This window comes from Carcharodon carcharias, chromosome 2, assembly GCF_017639515.1.
Source record: "Carcharodon carcharias isolate sCarCar2 chromosome 2, sCarCar2.pri, whole genome shotgun sequence".
Classification (NCBI taxonomy): Eukaryota; Metazoa; Chordata; class Chondrichthyes; order Lamniformes; family Lamnidae; genus Carcharodon; species Carcharodon carcharias.
The window spans coordinates 34,958,438-34,977,008 of record NC_054468.1 but is presented as its reverse complement, the minus strand read 5'-3'; the positions used below and the strand labels follow the sequence as shown (position 1 = coordinate 34,977,008).

Genomic DNA, 18,571 nt, shown 5'->3' with positions numbered 1-18,571 from the left:
TGCTTAGGTCATGAAGTAAGAATTACATTTTGGCCTCAACCATGTCATCGGGGTCCGATAAGCAAATTTTAAAAAAGATCCCTAGCCAGCTTTGGGCTGGTGCCCTTATCTGAGCATTAACTTGAAGGATTTTAACTGGCCACCAATAAGGTTAAAACTGCTCCTATAGCAATTTATTTTTTACCTGTCACTATTCCAAGCAACAGCATTACTAAAAATTCCACAGGAAGCATATCTCAACAAATCAAAAGCATATAGCCAATGAATTGCTCTCTGTTGAAACCAAAACAACAACATTGTATAATGAAATTTCTTTATATAGTTTTCAGATAATGGATTGATTACATTTCAAAGACACAATGATTATCTGCAGTATATATACTCAAGTCCATTCTGGGGATTCTTTTCCTACTTTTATTTTGTGCGACCACCAATGATTGCTGTTTTCTGGGATGATGCAGACTTGAGAAGAGGGACAGGAAGTATTTACTACCAGGTACGGATCAGACTTTATCTTTACCACAGAAAATATTTTATAACCATCTGAGGATATATGAATAAATAAAGCCATAAGTTGAAACTTCTTATATCTTTCAAATTGTGGATGCATCCTTGCAAAATTTTACCATTGGTAAAACAAATAAAAAGTCTAAACTTTTGATAGTATAAGGCAATTTAAACAATCTATTTCTACTCAAAATGAAATATAGGCCAGAATTTTTTTACCTTAATGGGCAGGTGGGCCTCACCAGCTTGGCGGTGGGTGGGCAGCCAAACTCCGCCACCGAAACGGGGCTCGCCGCCAATAAGGTAAAAATTCTGGCCTAGTTACACATGTTTTAAAGAGTACATAAGTCGATAGAGAGCCTTACCAGCGACACAGTTGCCAGGGTCTGATAGAAACCTGCTATGCACTTCCTGTACGGGGGTGGGGATTCCCCATCTGTCAAAGTGCGCTTTTTTGCGCATGCGCACGAATGAGTGCACATCTCTCTGAGACTAAGTGCTGTCTCAGGGAGGTTATTGGCAGTATAAAAATCTTTAAAAATAGAAAAATATTAAAATTATTAACATGTCCACCTCATTTGACAATGTCACACAAGATGGGACATGTTAATAAGAAGCACATAAACTTTATTGAAGTTTTTAAAAACAGACATGAAACCTCATCCCACCAGTGGATGAGGTTTCATGTAGTATCAGAAGCCCACTGGGGCTCCTGGTCTGCCCGCCAGCCTTAAGGTTGGATGGGCGGGGCATTTAACAAGCTTAATTATCCTGTCAATGGCCTTAATTGGCCATTGACAGCTCGGTGGGCGGACCACTGATTTCGTTGTCCACCCGCCTTCCTCAATATTTAAATGGACCGACATCATCCCACGTCATTTTCCCGTCAACGATGGGAAAATTCTGCCCATAGATTTTTTTTTCTAAGCCAAATTTGAAAACTAAAGCTTCCCTATCTGTCCCAAAGAGTGTCAACAGAGATCTGGAAGCATCGACTCCCAGAATAAAGTTGGTACAATCCTGAGTCCACAGGCAACATTCCGCCCCCCGCCCCCCCCCCCCCCCCCCCCCCCCCCCCCCCCCCCCCACCCCCCCCCCCCCCCCCCCCCCCCACCCCCCGGCAGGGGGAAGTGCAGGAGCGGGCACAGGTGGGCAGGTTTCCGATTGGCGCCCCCAGTTAGGGGCGCGCTGCCATTTTACGTGGGTGGGCTAATTAAGGCCCGCCCAGCATGAAGTGCGCCTGGAAGCGCTATGCACTCCCTGTGTGAGCCAGTGGTGGGGGGGGAATTTCCTTAGCCAGGAGTGCGCTGTTCCGTGCATGCACGTGAAAAACCGCCCAGATCTCCCTGAGGCAAAGTGCTGCTCCGATCAGCTCCGATTTAAAATCTTGAATAATGATTGGAAAAAAATTTCCCTGCCATGTCCCTCATGTGACACTCACATGAGTTGGAACATGTCCACATCTTGTAAAATGTTCAGCATTTTTTAAATCACTCATGAAACCTCATCCCGCCTGTGAATGAAGTTTCAAGTTTTTTCACAAGCCTGCCTGCCAACCTTAAGGTTGGACGGGCAGGTCCATTAATGAGTTCAATTGGTTTTTTAATAGCCTTAAAAGGCCATTGACATATCGGCAGGCGCGCATCCGAGTAAAGGACCTGGGGTGATGTCGGTCCCGGCCCCCACTCGCCGACCGGAAGATGCTGGCCCACATGTATGTCAGCCCCACCCTGACAAGACAGGGAACTCCAAGAACCATTCACCTTGAGTTCATTTGCAACCTGACATAACAGGGTCTTTATCACAAAAGGTCAGCTTTTCTATTTGTGTTCAACCTTGACCACTCAACAGCTGACTGAAAAATTTCACTTCACAAGGCCCAATTTGTTCCACTAAATAGCGTCATCAGCTCTTTAACAGTTGCTGTTGCATAGCTTGCAATCCAGTTCATGAACTTGTTGGTCAGGTACAAGTGAGCTTGCTTTGCAAATTCATGCAGGATCAGCTTTTAAACACCACTACAAGCTGGTTCCAACAACTCTGCACATGATCATAAAATTGGCTTTCTAAGCTGACACATAACAATATAGAGCAAATACTCAGAAACTCTATGAAAGTTAATGCACTTAGAATCATTTATTGACTGCATTATTTGCCCTTCACTGTTGGTGAGTATTGGAGGGCTTAAAGATAAAAGGCAGTCTTCTATACATGTTCCTTCATCGTCCAGTATCCAGCCACTCTGGGCAACAATTCAGGAGAGGACTGTGCCTCATAACAAGCTTTATCACTTCTCCAAAAAAATGATTTACCTTCCCAAAGTTTTGTTGTGGCCAATCAATTGAAAAAATCAAGGTGACCGTAACAGAACCAAAAATTTTTATAGTTACTGCAATACTAAACTACTGTGAATAATTAATTCTGATGAAAGGTTATCAGCTTGAATATTAACTTTGTTTCTCTCTCTACAAATGTTGCCTGACCTGTTGAGTATTTCCAGCCTTTTATTTTGTTATAGTTACCGTGTTTACTGAACCACATTTGCTATACCATGTATTAATTGTTGTTAATTATAAATTCCAAATAGTTAGAGGTTTTACACAATTAATTTCATCGTAAATTTTCCCTAAGCATGCCAAAGGTGAACTAACAACAGCATTTTTTTTCAGGTGTTTGATTTCCAAGTCAAGACTGATTCTTATAGTCGGAATTTCCAGAATGATCTTAAAACACAAGTAAATAATTACTATGGTTCAGAACTTGGCAATTCAAACTTCACGCCCAAGTGGGCACTCAAGATCACCTGGGATAATGTCCTTCCATACTCTGGATATCAAAACGCGGATCCTGAAGATGTAAGTGTTTATTAACTTTCCATTGCTGTGTTCAAATTTTCTTGGCTGCCTCTTTACAAGGTGCCTGCTTGTCGATGAATGCTGGAAAGTCTGATGCCTACTAAAACCTATGCCGAACCCCAGCCATATTCTCCTAAGCCTTCCGAGCTGATCTGGTTAAATTTCAAAGGCTGAAATCTTTCTGGGTCTTGCCCTTCTGAAGGTCTGCACATCTCCGCTCAGCATGCCAGCTTACCAAACAAAGGTCAGATCCTCTTCCAGTTAAAATCAGGGCCAGTGGCTGATACCATAATGATGTGATACATGTGGAATTTTTCACACACCTCAATCAATTTTTACAAACGTGGGGAGAATTAAGGTCCGCCCAGCGTGACGCACACCCGGAAGTGCTGAGCGCTCCCTGTGTGGGCGGGGGGAGGAGGGAGAGTCAGGGCCTGCGCTCTTTCACGCATGCACGTGAAAGAGCGCAGAAATCTCCCTGGGGCACAGAGCTGCCTCAGGGAGCTAAATTTCATCATCAAAAATTGAAAAAAAGAATTTTAAAAATTATTCAGACATGTCCCCTCATATGACATTGTCATATGAGCTGAGACATGTTTATGAATTTTCTTGAAATATTTTATTGAATTAATAAACCCTTCACGAAACCTCATCCCGCCCTTGGATGAGGTTCCATGAAAAATGCGAAGGCCACCTGGGCTTTTCGCCTGTCCGCCAACCTTAAGGTTGGACGTGTAGCCCTGACAATTACTTCAATTAGATTATTAACAGCCTTAACAGGCCTTTGAAAGCTTGGCGGGCATTCAGCCGACTGCGGTGCGCGCCCGCTGAACTAAAGATCGGAATGATGCGCGGTGACTTCGGGACGCACGCCCAACGTCACCATGCATCATTTTACGCGTCGGCGTGCAAGGCCTGTCCCCGCACGCCGGACAGAAGATTCTGGCCTGTGATTCTGGATTAAAAAACATTCAGCCAAACTCTGTCCAATCATTTTATGTGTTTCTATTTCACTGTAGATCAATAAGTCATACACTGTATACTGCTCCTACAGGTGAAGCATAAAACTAACCAAAGTTAAAAGCAAACTAGACCATGTTTTGACATTTTAATGTCAATGAAGATACAAATACAGAGAAAAGAATTTTCTGTGCCCTCTGGCGTTGGGCATGTTCGGTGGCGTGAGCGGACAATATGGCAAGAAGGCCACAAATTGCTTTCAGGACGTCGTGAAGCCAGTTTGCGGTCGTCCGCTCAGCCTGTCAATGGCGGGCCGCATTCCCCCCCATCGGACGTCGGGAGGCCCATTGTAACACATCTGTATATTATTATAAGGCCAGTTTGCCGGAATCATCTCCTTCCCCCCCCCCGCATCATCCACCCACGTCGGCATGTTGGCATACCAATGGGTTTCGCAACAGGATATATAAGGCGTGCACTTGGTGGGCTGCAGTTTGAGGGGAACTTGGATGTGAGTGCACAGTGACATTGCACAGCCCTCGTGTCGGGCTTCAAGGTTGAGGCGCGTTTGGGGAGGTGGGGGGGATGCAAGGGCAGCCCTGCGGTCGAGGTGACTTGGGGGTGTGGGCAAGGGCTGCGCTGCAGTTGAAGGTAGTGTACAAGGGGCCTGAGGGTTAGGGAGGCGGCCACGCATTACAAAAACCTTGTATAACGTGACCGTTCCTCTGCACCTGAGACAGTTCAGACGCAGCCACATTGAAATGTGTGGAGTCGGTTCTCTAGCTTACCTGCCCACTCAAGCTATGCAGTGGCATGAAAGTGCCACCAAGTGCTCCAGAGCTTTTCACTCCTCAGGCACACACTGCAAACTAATGAATGTTTTAGTGCAGAACAGTTGGACAACTAGGCACATTGTACAGGGCTCCACTGATGACCTCTGTGGGATATCACAAACCTCCACCGACAAAAGCATCCATGACGGCACAGATGTCATCCTCATGAGGGCACACAACTTTGTGCATTTTGCCCGGACCAAGAGAGCCAGGATGCAGGAGTGATTGGATTTGCCCAAATCTCAGGTTTCCTATAGGTGCAGGATGCCATCAACTTCACTCATGTGGCGCTCAGATCTCTATCACAACAAGAAGTCAACTATAATAAATAAGGGGTCAACTATGTCAACCGCAAGAGCTTTCATTGGCTGAAAGTGCAGCTGGTGTGCAACCACCACAAACGCATCCTGCCAGTCTGTGCACAGTTCCCAGGGAGTGTCCACAGCTCCTACATTCTCAATCAGTCACAGATCCCTGATGTCTTCCAGGTCCACAGAGGCTGCAGGGTTGGCTCCTAGGTGACAAAGGCTACCCGCAGAAGGCGTGGGCGATGACACCCATGCGGTGGCCTCAGACTGTAGCAGAGTGAAGATATAATGAGGATCATGCTGCAACTCACACCTTGATGGAGCAAACCATCGGGATGCTGAAAATGAGGTTCCAGTGCCTGAACTGGTCTGGTGGAGCCCTGTTGTATAGCACACAGAGGGTGTCCCTGCATCGTCATCACCTGCTGCACCTTTACAGCCTGGTGCTGCAATGGGGAGAGCAGCTGGCTGAGGAGCAGATGCTGGAGCTGGAGTTCTTCCCCGATGAGGAGGACATCAATGGTGATGAGGGTGAGGAGGTCCTCAAAGGCAACGATGACAGCGAAGAGATCCTTGCACTGGCCAGATGACGCAGGCGTGCTCGGGAGGCCTTCATAGCTGCTATATTTGTGGAGGAGGATAATGACTACATGCAGTGAGGAGACACCATGGATTCTCACATTGCATCTATGAACGTTTGACTTCTGTCTGGCTTATGGCAGCGCACATACCCTCTGTGAGAATGCTCCTGTCATTGAGATGCAGTGGAGGCCCTAATATTCACTCGATTGCAGGAGGATGATGACACTCCTCTGATCTTCACATAACCTCTGAGAGCGTCTGACTCCCATCTGTCTGAGGGCAGCTTGCTTGCATTCAGTGATCAGGGTCATATCATGGAGAAGCAGCCATGAAACTTTAAAAGCTGGATTGAGACACCTGCATTTGTCTTGTTCATAAAGATTTCACATCTGAGTGACAAGAACACTCCTCGTCAGAACCAGGAACCATAGGTAGGGAAATATTCTTGGGAGTTTATTGACAATAGTGAACATCATGCACAAGTGAGTAACACCCATGCCCAGGCTGTGCAGCTATATTTTCTTAACTTTCCTAACCCTGCTGCTATGTCTTGGTGCTCCCCAGAGGCAGCCTGCTGACTGCTACGCCCCGTTGTCTGTGATGAATTTAGCGGGCGTTCTCTGGATGGCTGAGACCTGGAGGGCCCCAGCCTGCTTTTGGGGTCCTGCTGTGTGGCAGTGGCACCCTCCTTGGCCTGTGGAGCCGGAGCTGCTGAGGTCACTGGAAGAGGGGCTTCAGATGAGGGCTCTGTGGATGTCTGACGGGTTTGTGAGTGTGTGAGTTGAGAGTGATGAGAAGAGTAACTTACCCTGGTGGAACAAAGGAGATCAATCATCCTCTTTTGGCACTGGGTGGCTGTCCACTTTTGCAGGGCGTTGGCACTGACCAGCGTTGCCACCACCTCCCAAGCTGGATTGGTGATGCTGCTGCCCATCCTGTGGCCAGAGCAGGGGTAGAGGACATTGCAGCGGCCCTCCACTGCATCCAAAAGGTGCTCCAGGGACGTGTCATTGAAACTGGGGGCTGCAGTCTTCTTGGCTTTCTGGGCCATGTCTTGCGTGCAGCAGTACTGGGACGGAAGCACTGGGAGGTGTGTGCGCAGCCATACTTTAAATATGGCACTTGGCGTGATGAAGCGGCGAGGTGATGGCATGACGGGCGAATGAGAGCCTGCTGAATCTTATTTTTCTTTGAAATTTGAAATGTACCTTTCCACCTTAATTTTACATTAATGGAATGATAAATGTGACTTTTCTTTTCCAGACCAATACATACCAGGCAGTTATAACAACGGATGGCATCTTCTCCTTCTGTTTAATTCAATTCAAAGATGGTGGAATGAACTGGAAATATCACCTAAGGCCTTCCTATAAAAACTATGCTCTCATGGGATACAATAGGTATTTACAATCTACAGTCTGTGCTGTACTTTAAAATAGAGATATCTAAGACATTGGTTTCTCAATTCATTATTTTGTTATGGCAGAATACAATATTTCTTAGCAGGTAAAGGCATTTGGTGCAACAGGCCTTTGACTCTTTAATTGATCAGAACTCCACCTATGCCTTATATTTTTTTAATCCCTAGTCTTCCTGAAACTTATTTAAACATTTTGATGAATGACCTTTCTGGTAATATTTTCCACAAGTGTATTAGTGTTGGGGCAACATAAACCCCCAAGTGGAATCTCTTGTTAGTTCAAATTTGTAATTTGTGTCTCTTGGTACTTGGACCCTTCACCATGATGAATTATTTGTCTGGAATGTCTTTTACTGTTGCAATGCTCATTCTCTGCTTGGCTCAGGCACCAGTGTTTATTTTCTGTTCATTCATTGTATTAAAAGTTGACACTATTTCATTTTTATTTCATTTACAGTGGATCTACAAGGTCACGCCATGATTCAAATGCATTTCCAGCATTTAATGACCCCCAGACCAGATTTTCTGTGTCACCTTATAAAATCTACCACCCAGATAAATACCCAGGCTTTAAAACAGGTTGGTCATTTTTATGATAATACTAAAATATAACAAAATCTATTAATGCAATGCTGTTTTAAAGGGTTTGTCTTCCACAGACAATATCCCCTTGAATAATGTAACGTAAAATTGGGAAAACTGTTAAATTGATATTTAAAATGTTCAGCATATAATACAATTTGGTTTCAGTGACAATGTTTGAAGTGATCAGCCAATTGTAACCATTGATCTGTTCCATCACAAATTACAACCCACAAGTCACTGTAAGATTGCATTTATTTATAATGATCACTCCGCTGCTTTTCAGAATTTTAACAGGGATTTGCATCTGCTCCATAGGCCTCACTGTTTTTCAATGATTGAATGCCAGGCTGGGCTATGGCACCAAGCCAGATAGGGTATTGATGAATGGAGTTCAGGACATTTGTGTTGTAATATGCCTTTAAGGGATAGCAGCATGCCATTACTTTAAGGGAAGTTTGTCATGTGATTCAGCCTCAGTTTGGCTTCAGCCTGGAGAAGAAGATAAAACACACTGCTCTGCAGCCCTTATGTCTTCAGACTTTCTATCCATTTGTATATATTCCCATGTGCCTGTTCTTAATAAATGAACCCACAATGTGTTTGCACAATCCTTTACAAGCAATTAGTGCCTTTATATAATTATAACACACACAAAAGTTCAAGTCGAACACAGTCTCAGCTGAGGAGTTCTTTCAAAATGTTCTCTGCAGTGAGCACTGACTGCCTTCCTGCCCTTGATGAGCTACCCTCCATTCTTGTCTCTCAGCAACATGGGCTCTTGAGTGCTTAGCCACAGATTGTCTTGACCACGCTGAGAAAACCCCAAATGTTATTGGTATGTGTGAACTGGAATCTCAAATGTGAGACTAAGATCTTGGTTTACCAGGCAGCAGTGATTTCTGTACTTACAAATGCTTTGGAGACTGGCACAACCTACAGCAGGTACCTCAAACCACTGGAGAAGTACCACCAGCAGTGCCTTTGCAAGATCCTCTAAATCCAATGGCAAGAAAGGCTGTCCATTAGCTGCATCCTCTCTCAAGTCAAAATGCCCAGCATCGAGGCATGAATCAGTCAAAAACTAGATCTGTTGAGCAGGACATGTAATCTGTACGCCTGACACTCAACTCCCAAAGCTACAGCTCGACCTGGAACTTGATTTCCGCAGGAGGCTCCCAAGAGGAGAGTAGAAACACTTTAGTGATAACTTCAAACCATCCCTGAAGAGGTTAAATATCCCTGCTAATGCATGGGAGCCCCAGGCTTGTGACTGACCTAAATGGAAAAGGCTCATCTAGAAAGGCATCGAACACATTGAGAGGCTTCATCAGGAACATGCAGAAGTGAAATTAAGGCATTGGAAGAAGCGCATAAACCTCAAAACAACCCATCTACCAAGCCCTTCAAGCACCCCTGTTTTGCATGTTGCAGAGTCTGCAAATCACGCATTAAACTTATCAGCCATCTCAGGAGCCATTGATCTATTTGGTTACATTAGTGAGATCATTGACAGTCTACCCAAATCATTGTCTATTGTTTCATCATGACAAATAATTTCACAGCACTCGCCCAAAATCTAATAATTTAGAACTGATTTTACATTGGAAAAACTTGTGTTAGCAGTACCAGTAAAAACATAACTGTACTTCCTGGCCACCAGGCTTTGTGTGGGGTCCAACCACAATTGCCCTTGAGAAGGTGATGGTGAGCTGTCTTCTTGAACACCACCACCTGCAACTTCCTCTCCAAGTCTTAAACCATCCTGACTTGGAAATATATCACTGTTCCTTCACTGTTGTTGAGTCAAAATGCTGCAAATCACTCCCAACAGCACTGTGGTTTTGTCTACACCACTTGAACTGCAGTTTTTCAAGAATGAATAAAAACAAAAGTCCATGTATTGTAGGTACACCCACAGTGCTGTTAGGAAGGGAGTTCCAGGCTTTTCATCAAACGACAGTGAGGGAATACTGATAAAGTTCCAAGTTAGTGTGGTGCATGTGGCATGGAAAGAAACTTGGAGGTGGCGGTGTTCCCATGCATCTGCTGTCCTTCTCGGTGATAAAGGTCACGAGTTTGGAAAGTGCTGTTGAAGGAGCCTTGGTGATTTGCTGAAGTGCATTTTATGTATGATGCAAACTGCTGCCATTGTTCATCATTGGTGGAGCAAGTGAATGTTTATGGTGGTGTATGGGGTTCCACTCAAGTGGGCTGCATTTTCCTGGATGGTGTCCAGCTTTTTGAGTGTTGTAGGAACTGCATTCATCCAGACAAGTGCAAAGTATTCCATCACAATCTTGACTTGTGCCTTCTAGCTAGTATTGATGCTACTCACTGCAGAATTCCCAGCCTCTGAACTGCTCTTGTCATCAGTTTCATTTAAGTTTCGATTCAATGGTAAGCCCCAGGATATTGATGGTTGGGGATTCAGTCTTGGTAATTCCCTTGAACATCAGGGGCAGCTGGTTAGATTCTCTCTTGTTGGAGACGTTTGTTGTCTGGTTCTTATGTAGCACGAATGTTACTTGCCATTTTTCAGTGTTGTCCAAGTCCTGCACCATTTTGGTCATAGACTGCTTCAGTACCTGGGTAGAAGCAAATGGTATGAAACACAGTGCAATCACCAGCAAACATCTCCAGTTCTGACATTATGATGGAGGGAAGACCATTGATGAAACAGCTGAAAACATTTTGGCCTGGGACACTATCCTGTGGCTGAAATGACAATCATAACCTTTTTTTTGTGCTAGCAATAACTCCAACCAATGGAGAGTTTCCCCCCCATTCCCTTTGACTTTAATTTTGCTTGCTGCCACACTCAGTAAAATATTGCCCTTCTAGTGGCAGTAATTCTCACCTCACCTCTTGAATTCAGTTCTTTTGTCAATGTTTGGACCAATGCTATAATGAGTTCTTGGTCTGAGGGATCATGAAAGAACCCAAAATGAGCATTGGTGAGCACATTATTGCTGCTTAATAGTGTGGTCACTGACACCTTCCATCACTTTTCTGTTGATTGAAAGTAGACTGATGGGGCAGTAATTGGCCAGATTGGATTTTTCCTGCTTTATGTGGACACGACATATGTGGGCAATTTTCCACCTTGTTGGTTAAATGCCAGTGATGTAGCTGCAATGGACAGTTTGACGTGGCACATGGTTAGATCTGGAGCACAAGGTTTCAGTGCTAAAGCCAAATGTTCTAAAGGTTCATAGCCTTCATTGTATCGGAATGGTAGTATAGTGGGAACTTTAACTAACTAGTAATTCAGAGGCCTGAAATAATACTGTAGCGCCATGGGAAGGATTTTCAATCATCCGTGGGAGTCAGAATTTTCAATCACCCTTGAGGGTGAGGTTGGATCCGAGCGTGCTCTGAAAGTAGTATGCTTTAATGGCATGTCAGTCTTCTGATACCTGTGAGACACGCTGTTATTTTTAAAGGGAGGGAGCTGGCAAGCCACATGTCTACAATTAACTGGCTCTTACTCTCATTGAAGAGCTTGTTAACAAGCTGAAGAGGGACAATGAAATTTTCATAGGTAAAAATGGGAAGTGTGAATGGTTATGTTTTGTTAGTGCACAGTTACTGGGAGCACAGTGGGGAGCGATTATTTATTGCTGATTTTAAATCTTGCAATAAAAGGAAGGGTCACACAGCTGCTCAGGCAGTGGCACAAAGTTGCCACCTCTTGAGCAGCTTGGCTTGAGTACTTGAGGAGTGAGCATTTGTGCAGTTGTGTCGACTCTGAGGCTGCCAGCCCTCTGCTCTCCTGGTTGCTCCATCCCTCCAGGCAAAGGGAAGTCCAGAGTGGCTGCTGTTTTCCTTTCAAAATTGTCCGTCACTAGTTCCCATCTTCTCCCCATGTCCACCACCCTTAATTGGACGTCAAACTCACCTCTGGGTCAATTAAGGCCATTTTCATTGAAAATTGTTGTATGTGACTGTTGCTGGTGAGATGCCATGTTGAGATCTGGAGGTGGATACATGTATGAATAAAAATGAAGAAAAAATCCAATGCCTTCATCGGTTTTGTGATAACACATGGAGTGAATCAAATTGACTGAAGACTGGTATCTGTGATGCTGGGGACCTCAGGAACAGGCCAAGATGAATCGTCCATTTGGCACTTCTGGCTGAAGATGGTTGCAAATGTTCCAGCATGTCTTTTGCACTGATGTGCTGAGCTCCCTCATCATTGATGGTGGGATGTTTGTGGAGCCTCGTCCTCCAGTTAGCTGTTTAATTGTCCACCGCCATTCACTACTGGATGTGGCAGGATTGCAGAGCTTTGATTTGATCTGTTGGTTGTGGAATCACTTAGCTCTGGCTATAACATGCTGCTTTCATTGTTAAGCATGCATATAATCCTGTGTTGTCGCGTCACCAGGTTGGTATTTCATTTTTAGGTATGCCTGGTGCTGCTCCTAGCATGCTCTGCTACATTCTTCATTGAACCAGATTCATCCCCTGGCTTGATGAAACAGGATATGCCAGTTGATGAAATTATGGTTGAATACGATTCTGCTGCTGCTGATGGCCCACAGCACTTCATGGATGCTCAGTTTTGAGTTGCTAGATCTATTTTGAATCTATCCCATTTAGCATGAAGATAGTGCCTTGGAACACGTTGGAGGATGTCCTCAGTGTGAAGGTGAGACTTTGTCTCCTTATGGACTGTGCAGTAGTCATTTCTGCCAGTACTCTTGTGAACAGATGCACCTCCGACAGATAGAATGATAAGGATGAGGCAGTTGATTTTTTCTTTTTGATTCTGTCACCACCTTCACAGGGCCAGTCTGGCAGATATTTCCTTCAGGACTGGGCCAGCTTGTTCAGTAGTGATGCTACCTAGCCACCCTTTGTGACAGACATTGAAGTTCCCTACACAGAGTACATTCTGTGACTTTGCCATCCTCAGTGATTCTTCCAAATGGTGTTCAACATGGAAGAACATTGATTTATCAGCTAAGGGGGAGCGGTAGGTGGTCATCAGCAGGAGGATTCCTTGCCCATTTTTGATATAGCGTGAGATTTAATGGGGTTCAGAATCAATATTGAGGACTCCCAGGGCCACTCCCTCAACAAACTACTCTCCTTTGCTACATGCCTACCTACATTCAGCATTTATACAATCTGTCATTTCACATCTACAATTGACAACCCCTTATACACAACTCCTGTTACAGCCTTAATTCCCTTTCTATTTTCTAATTTAACACTAACAGCTCCACTGCCTTCTTACCTCTCATTATATCTCCCCTTACAATAGAAATGATTGCATCCTTAATCCATATGCTAACTCTACCTTCTTCACTATTTTCACAAACTTTCCTGTAGACCTTTTAACTTGCCTTATTTAGTTCCAGTCCTGGCCATCTTGCAGCCATTTCTCTGTATTGGCTACTAAGTTGATTTTGTGCCTGAAATTCATTCAATGTGTTTCTTATATTCCATGTGTTTGTATAAACAATGGTTATTATGTCACACACCCTAACTGTCCTTCTGTTCTATTTAAACAGAATTAATGCAGGAAAATATGTTGCATTAAGATATTTTGCCTATGGCACATGACATATAACTATATGAGTAAAACATCCTCCTGTCCACAGATTATGCTATTATTGTATTTTTTTTATAGATGAAATTCGTGAACTGAAGACTACTGCTTCTATGTCAAAGCCAATATATTATATAGATATTCAAAGCATGTGTCACATGTGGAATCAACATGTTGAATGTTGAGACCTCACAAATGAGTGGGCCTATATAGTGGGATTTGGGAGGGAGGGGGTCTCTAAATCCTGACAAGCTGAAATGAATTTATTTTATGCCCTACCAGAATCTCTTAAACCAATCAGAGTAAATGTGGCAGGTACAGAACTACTATCATTTAATTGCAAATTATTTTCAGGCTGTGTTTATTTCTGCTGCAGCAGTAGAGGAAGCACTTCCTGAACATGTGCAGTGTCAGCCTGAGCGTCAGTGTCAGGCTGTCAGCTGCTGCATCAAAACAAACAAGCTGGCTTGACACGCACGAGCAATGCTGTGCAGTCCTCAACCAATTGCAAGTTTTGGTTTCCACTTTACCTTTCATTTACCAACTGTTCCCTCTGTAAAATACACATCTGATGATTCAGTGAAAATCGCCGTAGTCCCAGGGGACCATAGGCTGCTCCCTCATTAGAGAGAGACAACTGGTGGTGAGTTTAACCTGAGGGTCACCACTCCTCAGGCGAGGGGGCGAGGTTGAGAAGGCGGAGCCTCCATGGATGGCCTCAGCCGGTACGGGAGTTGAACCCACACTGTTGCCGTCGCTCTGCATCAGAAACCAGTCGTCCAGCCAGTGAATGCTAAAGAAATATAATCAGGAAATTTCAGTAAATGAGATTCCCAACTTCCAATGAACTCTCAGACTGTGGAGAATTAATGGTAATTTTTTTTGGTTAATTTTTTCGGTGTTTTGAATAAAATACTTAAGAAGAAATTTATTCCTTTGTGTAGGATTCAAAATATTGACCTTGGGATTAAGAGACCAACTATCATCCAACCGAGCTACCTGGGCTGTGAAGGGCTCTCCACACAAAGCCTCAACAGGCTGAGGGGAAAATAGCATTTAATAAACTCATTTATTTTGTTTATTTTCTGGTCTCATTTAATATGTATTGTGGGGAGTTAATTGGAATTCTCTGTGTGCGAGGGGAGGTGGTGGGAGTGGTGTGGGGGGGAGGATTGATGCCTCTGTAGATGTAGCTCTGATGCAAAAACATTCCAACCTGCCGCTGGAATTAGGAACAGTTGTACCTGCTCAATCAGCTGCAGTGTGGCTCGAGTGCACCTCTGCAGCTGCTTCTGTGGCACTTTCAGTTGGCGGCAGAAGTTAGAGTTGTTTTCAATGTGGAAGGCCATTGAACATACGGACAGATGAAATAGGAGCAAAAGTAGGCCATTCGGCCCTTTGAGCCTGCTCCGCCATAGGATAGGATTATGGCTGATCTGTATGTGTTTCGAGTTCAACATTCCCATCTAGCTCGATAACCCTTGATTCCCTTGCCTAACATGAATCTACCTCTGCCTTAAAAATGTTCAGTGACCCTGCTTGCACCACCCTCTGATTCAAAGTCTCAAAGTTGCATAACTCTTCAAGAAAACATTTCTTCTCGTCACTGTCCTATAAGGGTGACCCCTAATGTTAAAACTGTGCCCCCTAGATCTGGACTCACCCACAAGAGAGGACATCCTTGCCACGTCCACCTTGTCAAGACCATTCAGGATCTTATATGCTTCAATCAAATCACCCCTCAATCTTCTAAACTCCTTTGGAAACAAGCCGAGCCTGTCCAATCTATCCTCATAAGACAACCTGCTCATTCCAAGTGTCAATCTAGTAAACCTCGTCCGAACCACCTCCAATGTATTTAATTCCTTCCTTAAATAAGGAGACCAAAACTGCACACTGTATTCAAGATGTGGTCTCGCCAATGCCGTGTATAACTGAAGCATCACATCCTTACTTTTACGTCCTTAATAAAGGATTAGCCTTCTTTATTACATGCTGTACCTGCATACTAACTCTCTGTAATTCATGCACGAAAACGCCTAGGGAAGAATGGGGGGGAAGTTCAGGAGCGGGCGCGCCGCCGATCGGCACCCCCAATTGGGGGCGCACTGCCATTTTACATGGGCGGGCTAATTAAGGCCCACCCAGCGTGATGTCTGCCAGGAAGCACAATGCGCTCCCTGTGCGGGCAGAGAGGGATTCCCTGAGCTGGGAGTGCACTCTTTCACGCATGCACACGAAAGAGTGCACTCATCTCCCTGAGGCTAAGTGCTGCCTCAGGGAGATCAGAGCCAAATTTAAAAATGGTACATGCAGACAAATAAATTTTCCTGACATGTCTCCTCATGTGACCCAAGTTCAAATCTCACCATGGCAGATGGTGAAATTTGAATTCAATAAAAATCTGGAATTAAAAGTCTAATGATGACACTGTCACATGAGTTGGGACATGTCCATCACTTTTAAGTGAAGTTTAATTAAATTTTTAAAAACCTACATGAAACCTCATCCCACCCATGGATGAGGTTTCATGCTTTTTCTGAAGCCCTTAAGGTTGGACAGGCAGGTCTATTAACTAGTCTAATTACTTTTTAAATGGCCTCAATTGGCCGTTGACAGGTCAGCAGGCGCACGGCTGATTTGGCTGAGCCCCCGCCGACCTGAAAATTGAAATGACACGGGGTGATGTCAGGAGTTCTGCCCAACCTCATCCCGCGTCATTTTATGTGTTGGCGAGTGGGCCCCACCCCCCACTCGCCAACCTCAATATCCTGGCCCTAGATTCCTCTGCACCTCGGAATTCCACAGCCAGTTTTCAGTTAAGTAATACTCTGTTATTTATTCTTCCTGCCAAAGTGAACAACTTCACATTTTCACACATTATACTCCATCCGCCATATCTTTGCCCATATCTTCAGCCTATTTATATCCACCAAACTCCTTATGTCTTTTCACAACATACTTTCCTACCTATCTTTGTGTCATCTGCAAATTTAGCTACCATGCCTTCACTCCCCTCATCTAAGGCATTGATGTAAATGATAAAAAGTTGAGGCCCCAGCACAGACCCCTGCAGGGCTCCACTTATCATGTCCTGCCAATCAGACAAAGACCCATTTATGCATACAGTATGTTTTCTGCCAGCCAGCCAGCCAATCTTCTATCCAGGCTAATATGTTATCCCCTTCATAATTAACTTTGATTTTCCACAATAACCTTTGATGTGGCACCTTATCACTTGCTTTCTGGAAATCCAAGTACAGTATGTCTACAGGCTCCCCTCTATCTACAGGACTGGACTAGTAATCCAGAGACCCAAGGTAGTTCTCTGGGGACCCAAGTTCAAATCTCACCATGGCAGATGGTGAAGTTTGAATTCAATAAAAATCTGGAATTAAAAGTCTGATGATGAGCATGAAGCCATTGCCAATTGTTGTTAAAATCCATCTGGTTCACTAATGTCCTTTAGAGGAGGAAATATGCCATCCTTACCTGGTCTGGCCTACATGTGACTCTAGACCCATAGCAATGTGGTTGACTCTTAAATGCCCCCTTGGGGCAATTAATGGGCAATAAATGCTGGCCTAGCCAGCGACGCCTGCATCCCATGAACAAATACAAAACTACATGTTAATTTTTCAAAGAACTCTAATAAATTAGTTAAACATGATTTCCCTTTCATAAAACCATGCTGACACTTATTGATTACCTTGAATTTTTCTAAGTGCCCAATTATAACCTCTTTAATGATCAATTCTAACCTGACAGACATCAATCAGTTGGCCTATAGTTTCCTGTTTTCCACCTTCCTCCCTTCTTGAATCGAAGGGTTATGTTTGCTATTTTCCAGTCTGATGGAATCTTCCCAGAATCCAAGGGCAGAATTTTGCCCTCAGATGGCGTGCGGGCCCCACCGGCTCGGCGGCGGGCGGACAGCCGACCCCCACCACCGAAACGGGGCCCACCGCCATTTTGAGTAGGATGCAGGGGAGGGAATCCCCAACTGTCCAAGTGCGCTCTTTCACGCATGCGCGCGAAAGAGCACACTGCTCCCTGAGGCATAGTCCTGTCTCAGGGAGAGCGATGACAAGTAAGAAAAGTCAAAAAATAGAAAAATTTAAAAATATTAACATGTCCCCCTCATGTGACAATGTCACACGAGATGGGACATGTTAATAAAAAGGTCATAAACTTTATTAGACTTTTTTAAAACGGACATGAAACCTCATCCCGCCAGTGGATGAAGTTTCATGTATTATCAGGAGCCCGCTGGGGCTCCTGGCCTGCCCGCCAGCCTTAAGGTTGGACGGGCAGATCTTTAATTATTTTAATTATCCTGTCAATGGCCTCAATTGAGGCCATTGACAGGTTGGTGGGCAGACCACTGATTTTGCAGTCCGCCCACCTTCCTAAGAATTTAAAGGGACCCGGATGACATCAGGGGTTCCTCCCGACGTCATCCCGCATCATTTTCCCATTGGCAAGGGGGCCCCGCCCCCAAATCGCCAATGGGAGAATTCAGGTCTAAGTAATTTTGAAAAATAAACACCAACTTATCACCTACCTCATCAGCCACTTCTTTTAAGACCCTAGGATGAAGTCCATCTGGAACTGGAGATTTGTCAGCCCGCAGCTCCATCAGTTTACTCAGTACCACTTCCCTAGTAATTAATTTCACCAGGTTCCTCTCTCCCCTCCACCTCCCAATTTACATCTATTACTGGAATGTTTTTGTATCCTCTGTAGTGAAGACAGAAGCAAAATATTTGTTCATTTCATCTGCCATTTCCTTATTATCTATTATTTACTCCCCATTCTTGCTCTCTAGAAGACCAACACTCACTTTACCTATTATTTTTCTGTTTAAATACCTGTAGAAACTCTTGCTATCCATTTTTACATTTCTAGCTAGCTTCCTCTCATACTCTAATTTCTTTCTCCTGATTAACCTTTTAGTTATT

General features: G+C 44.3%; 1 protein-coding gene across 2 annotated transcripts in view; it reads left to right on the top strand.

The window, feature by feature from the left end:
* Window positions 1-18,571, top strand: part of LOC121292663 — a 188,692-nt gene that overhangs the window by 43,677 nt on the left and 126,444 nt on the right. For both annotated transcript variants that reach the window (XM_041214933.1, XM_041214925.1), the window contains 4 exons: window positions 323-496; window positions 3,177-3,362; window positions 7,309-7,445; window positions 7,923-8,044. In XM_041214933.1, the coding sequence (XP_041070867.1) occupies window positions 323-496; window positions 3,177-3,362; window positions 7,309-7,445; window positions 7,923-8,044 (619 nt within the window). The remainder of the gene's footprint in view (window positions 1-322; window positions 497-3,176; window positions 3,363-7,308; window positions 7,446-7,922; window positions 8,045-18,571) is intronic.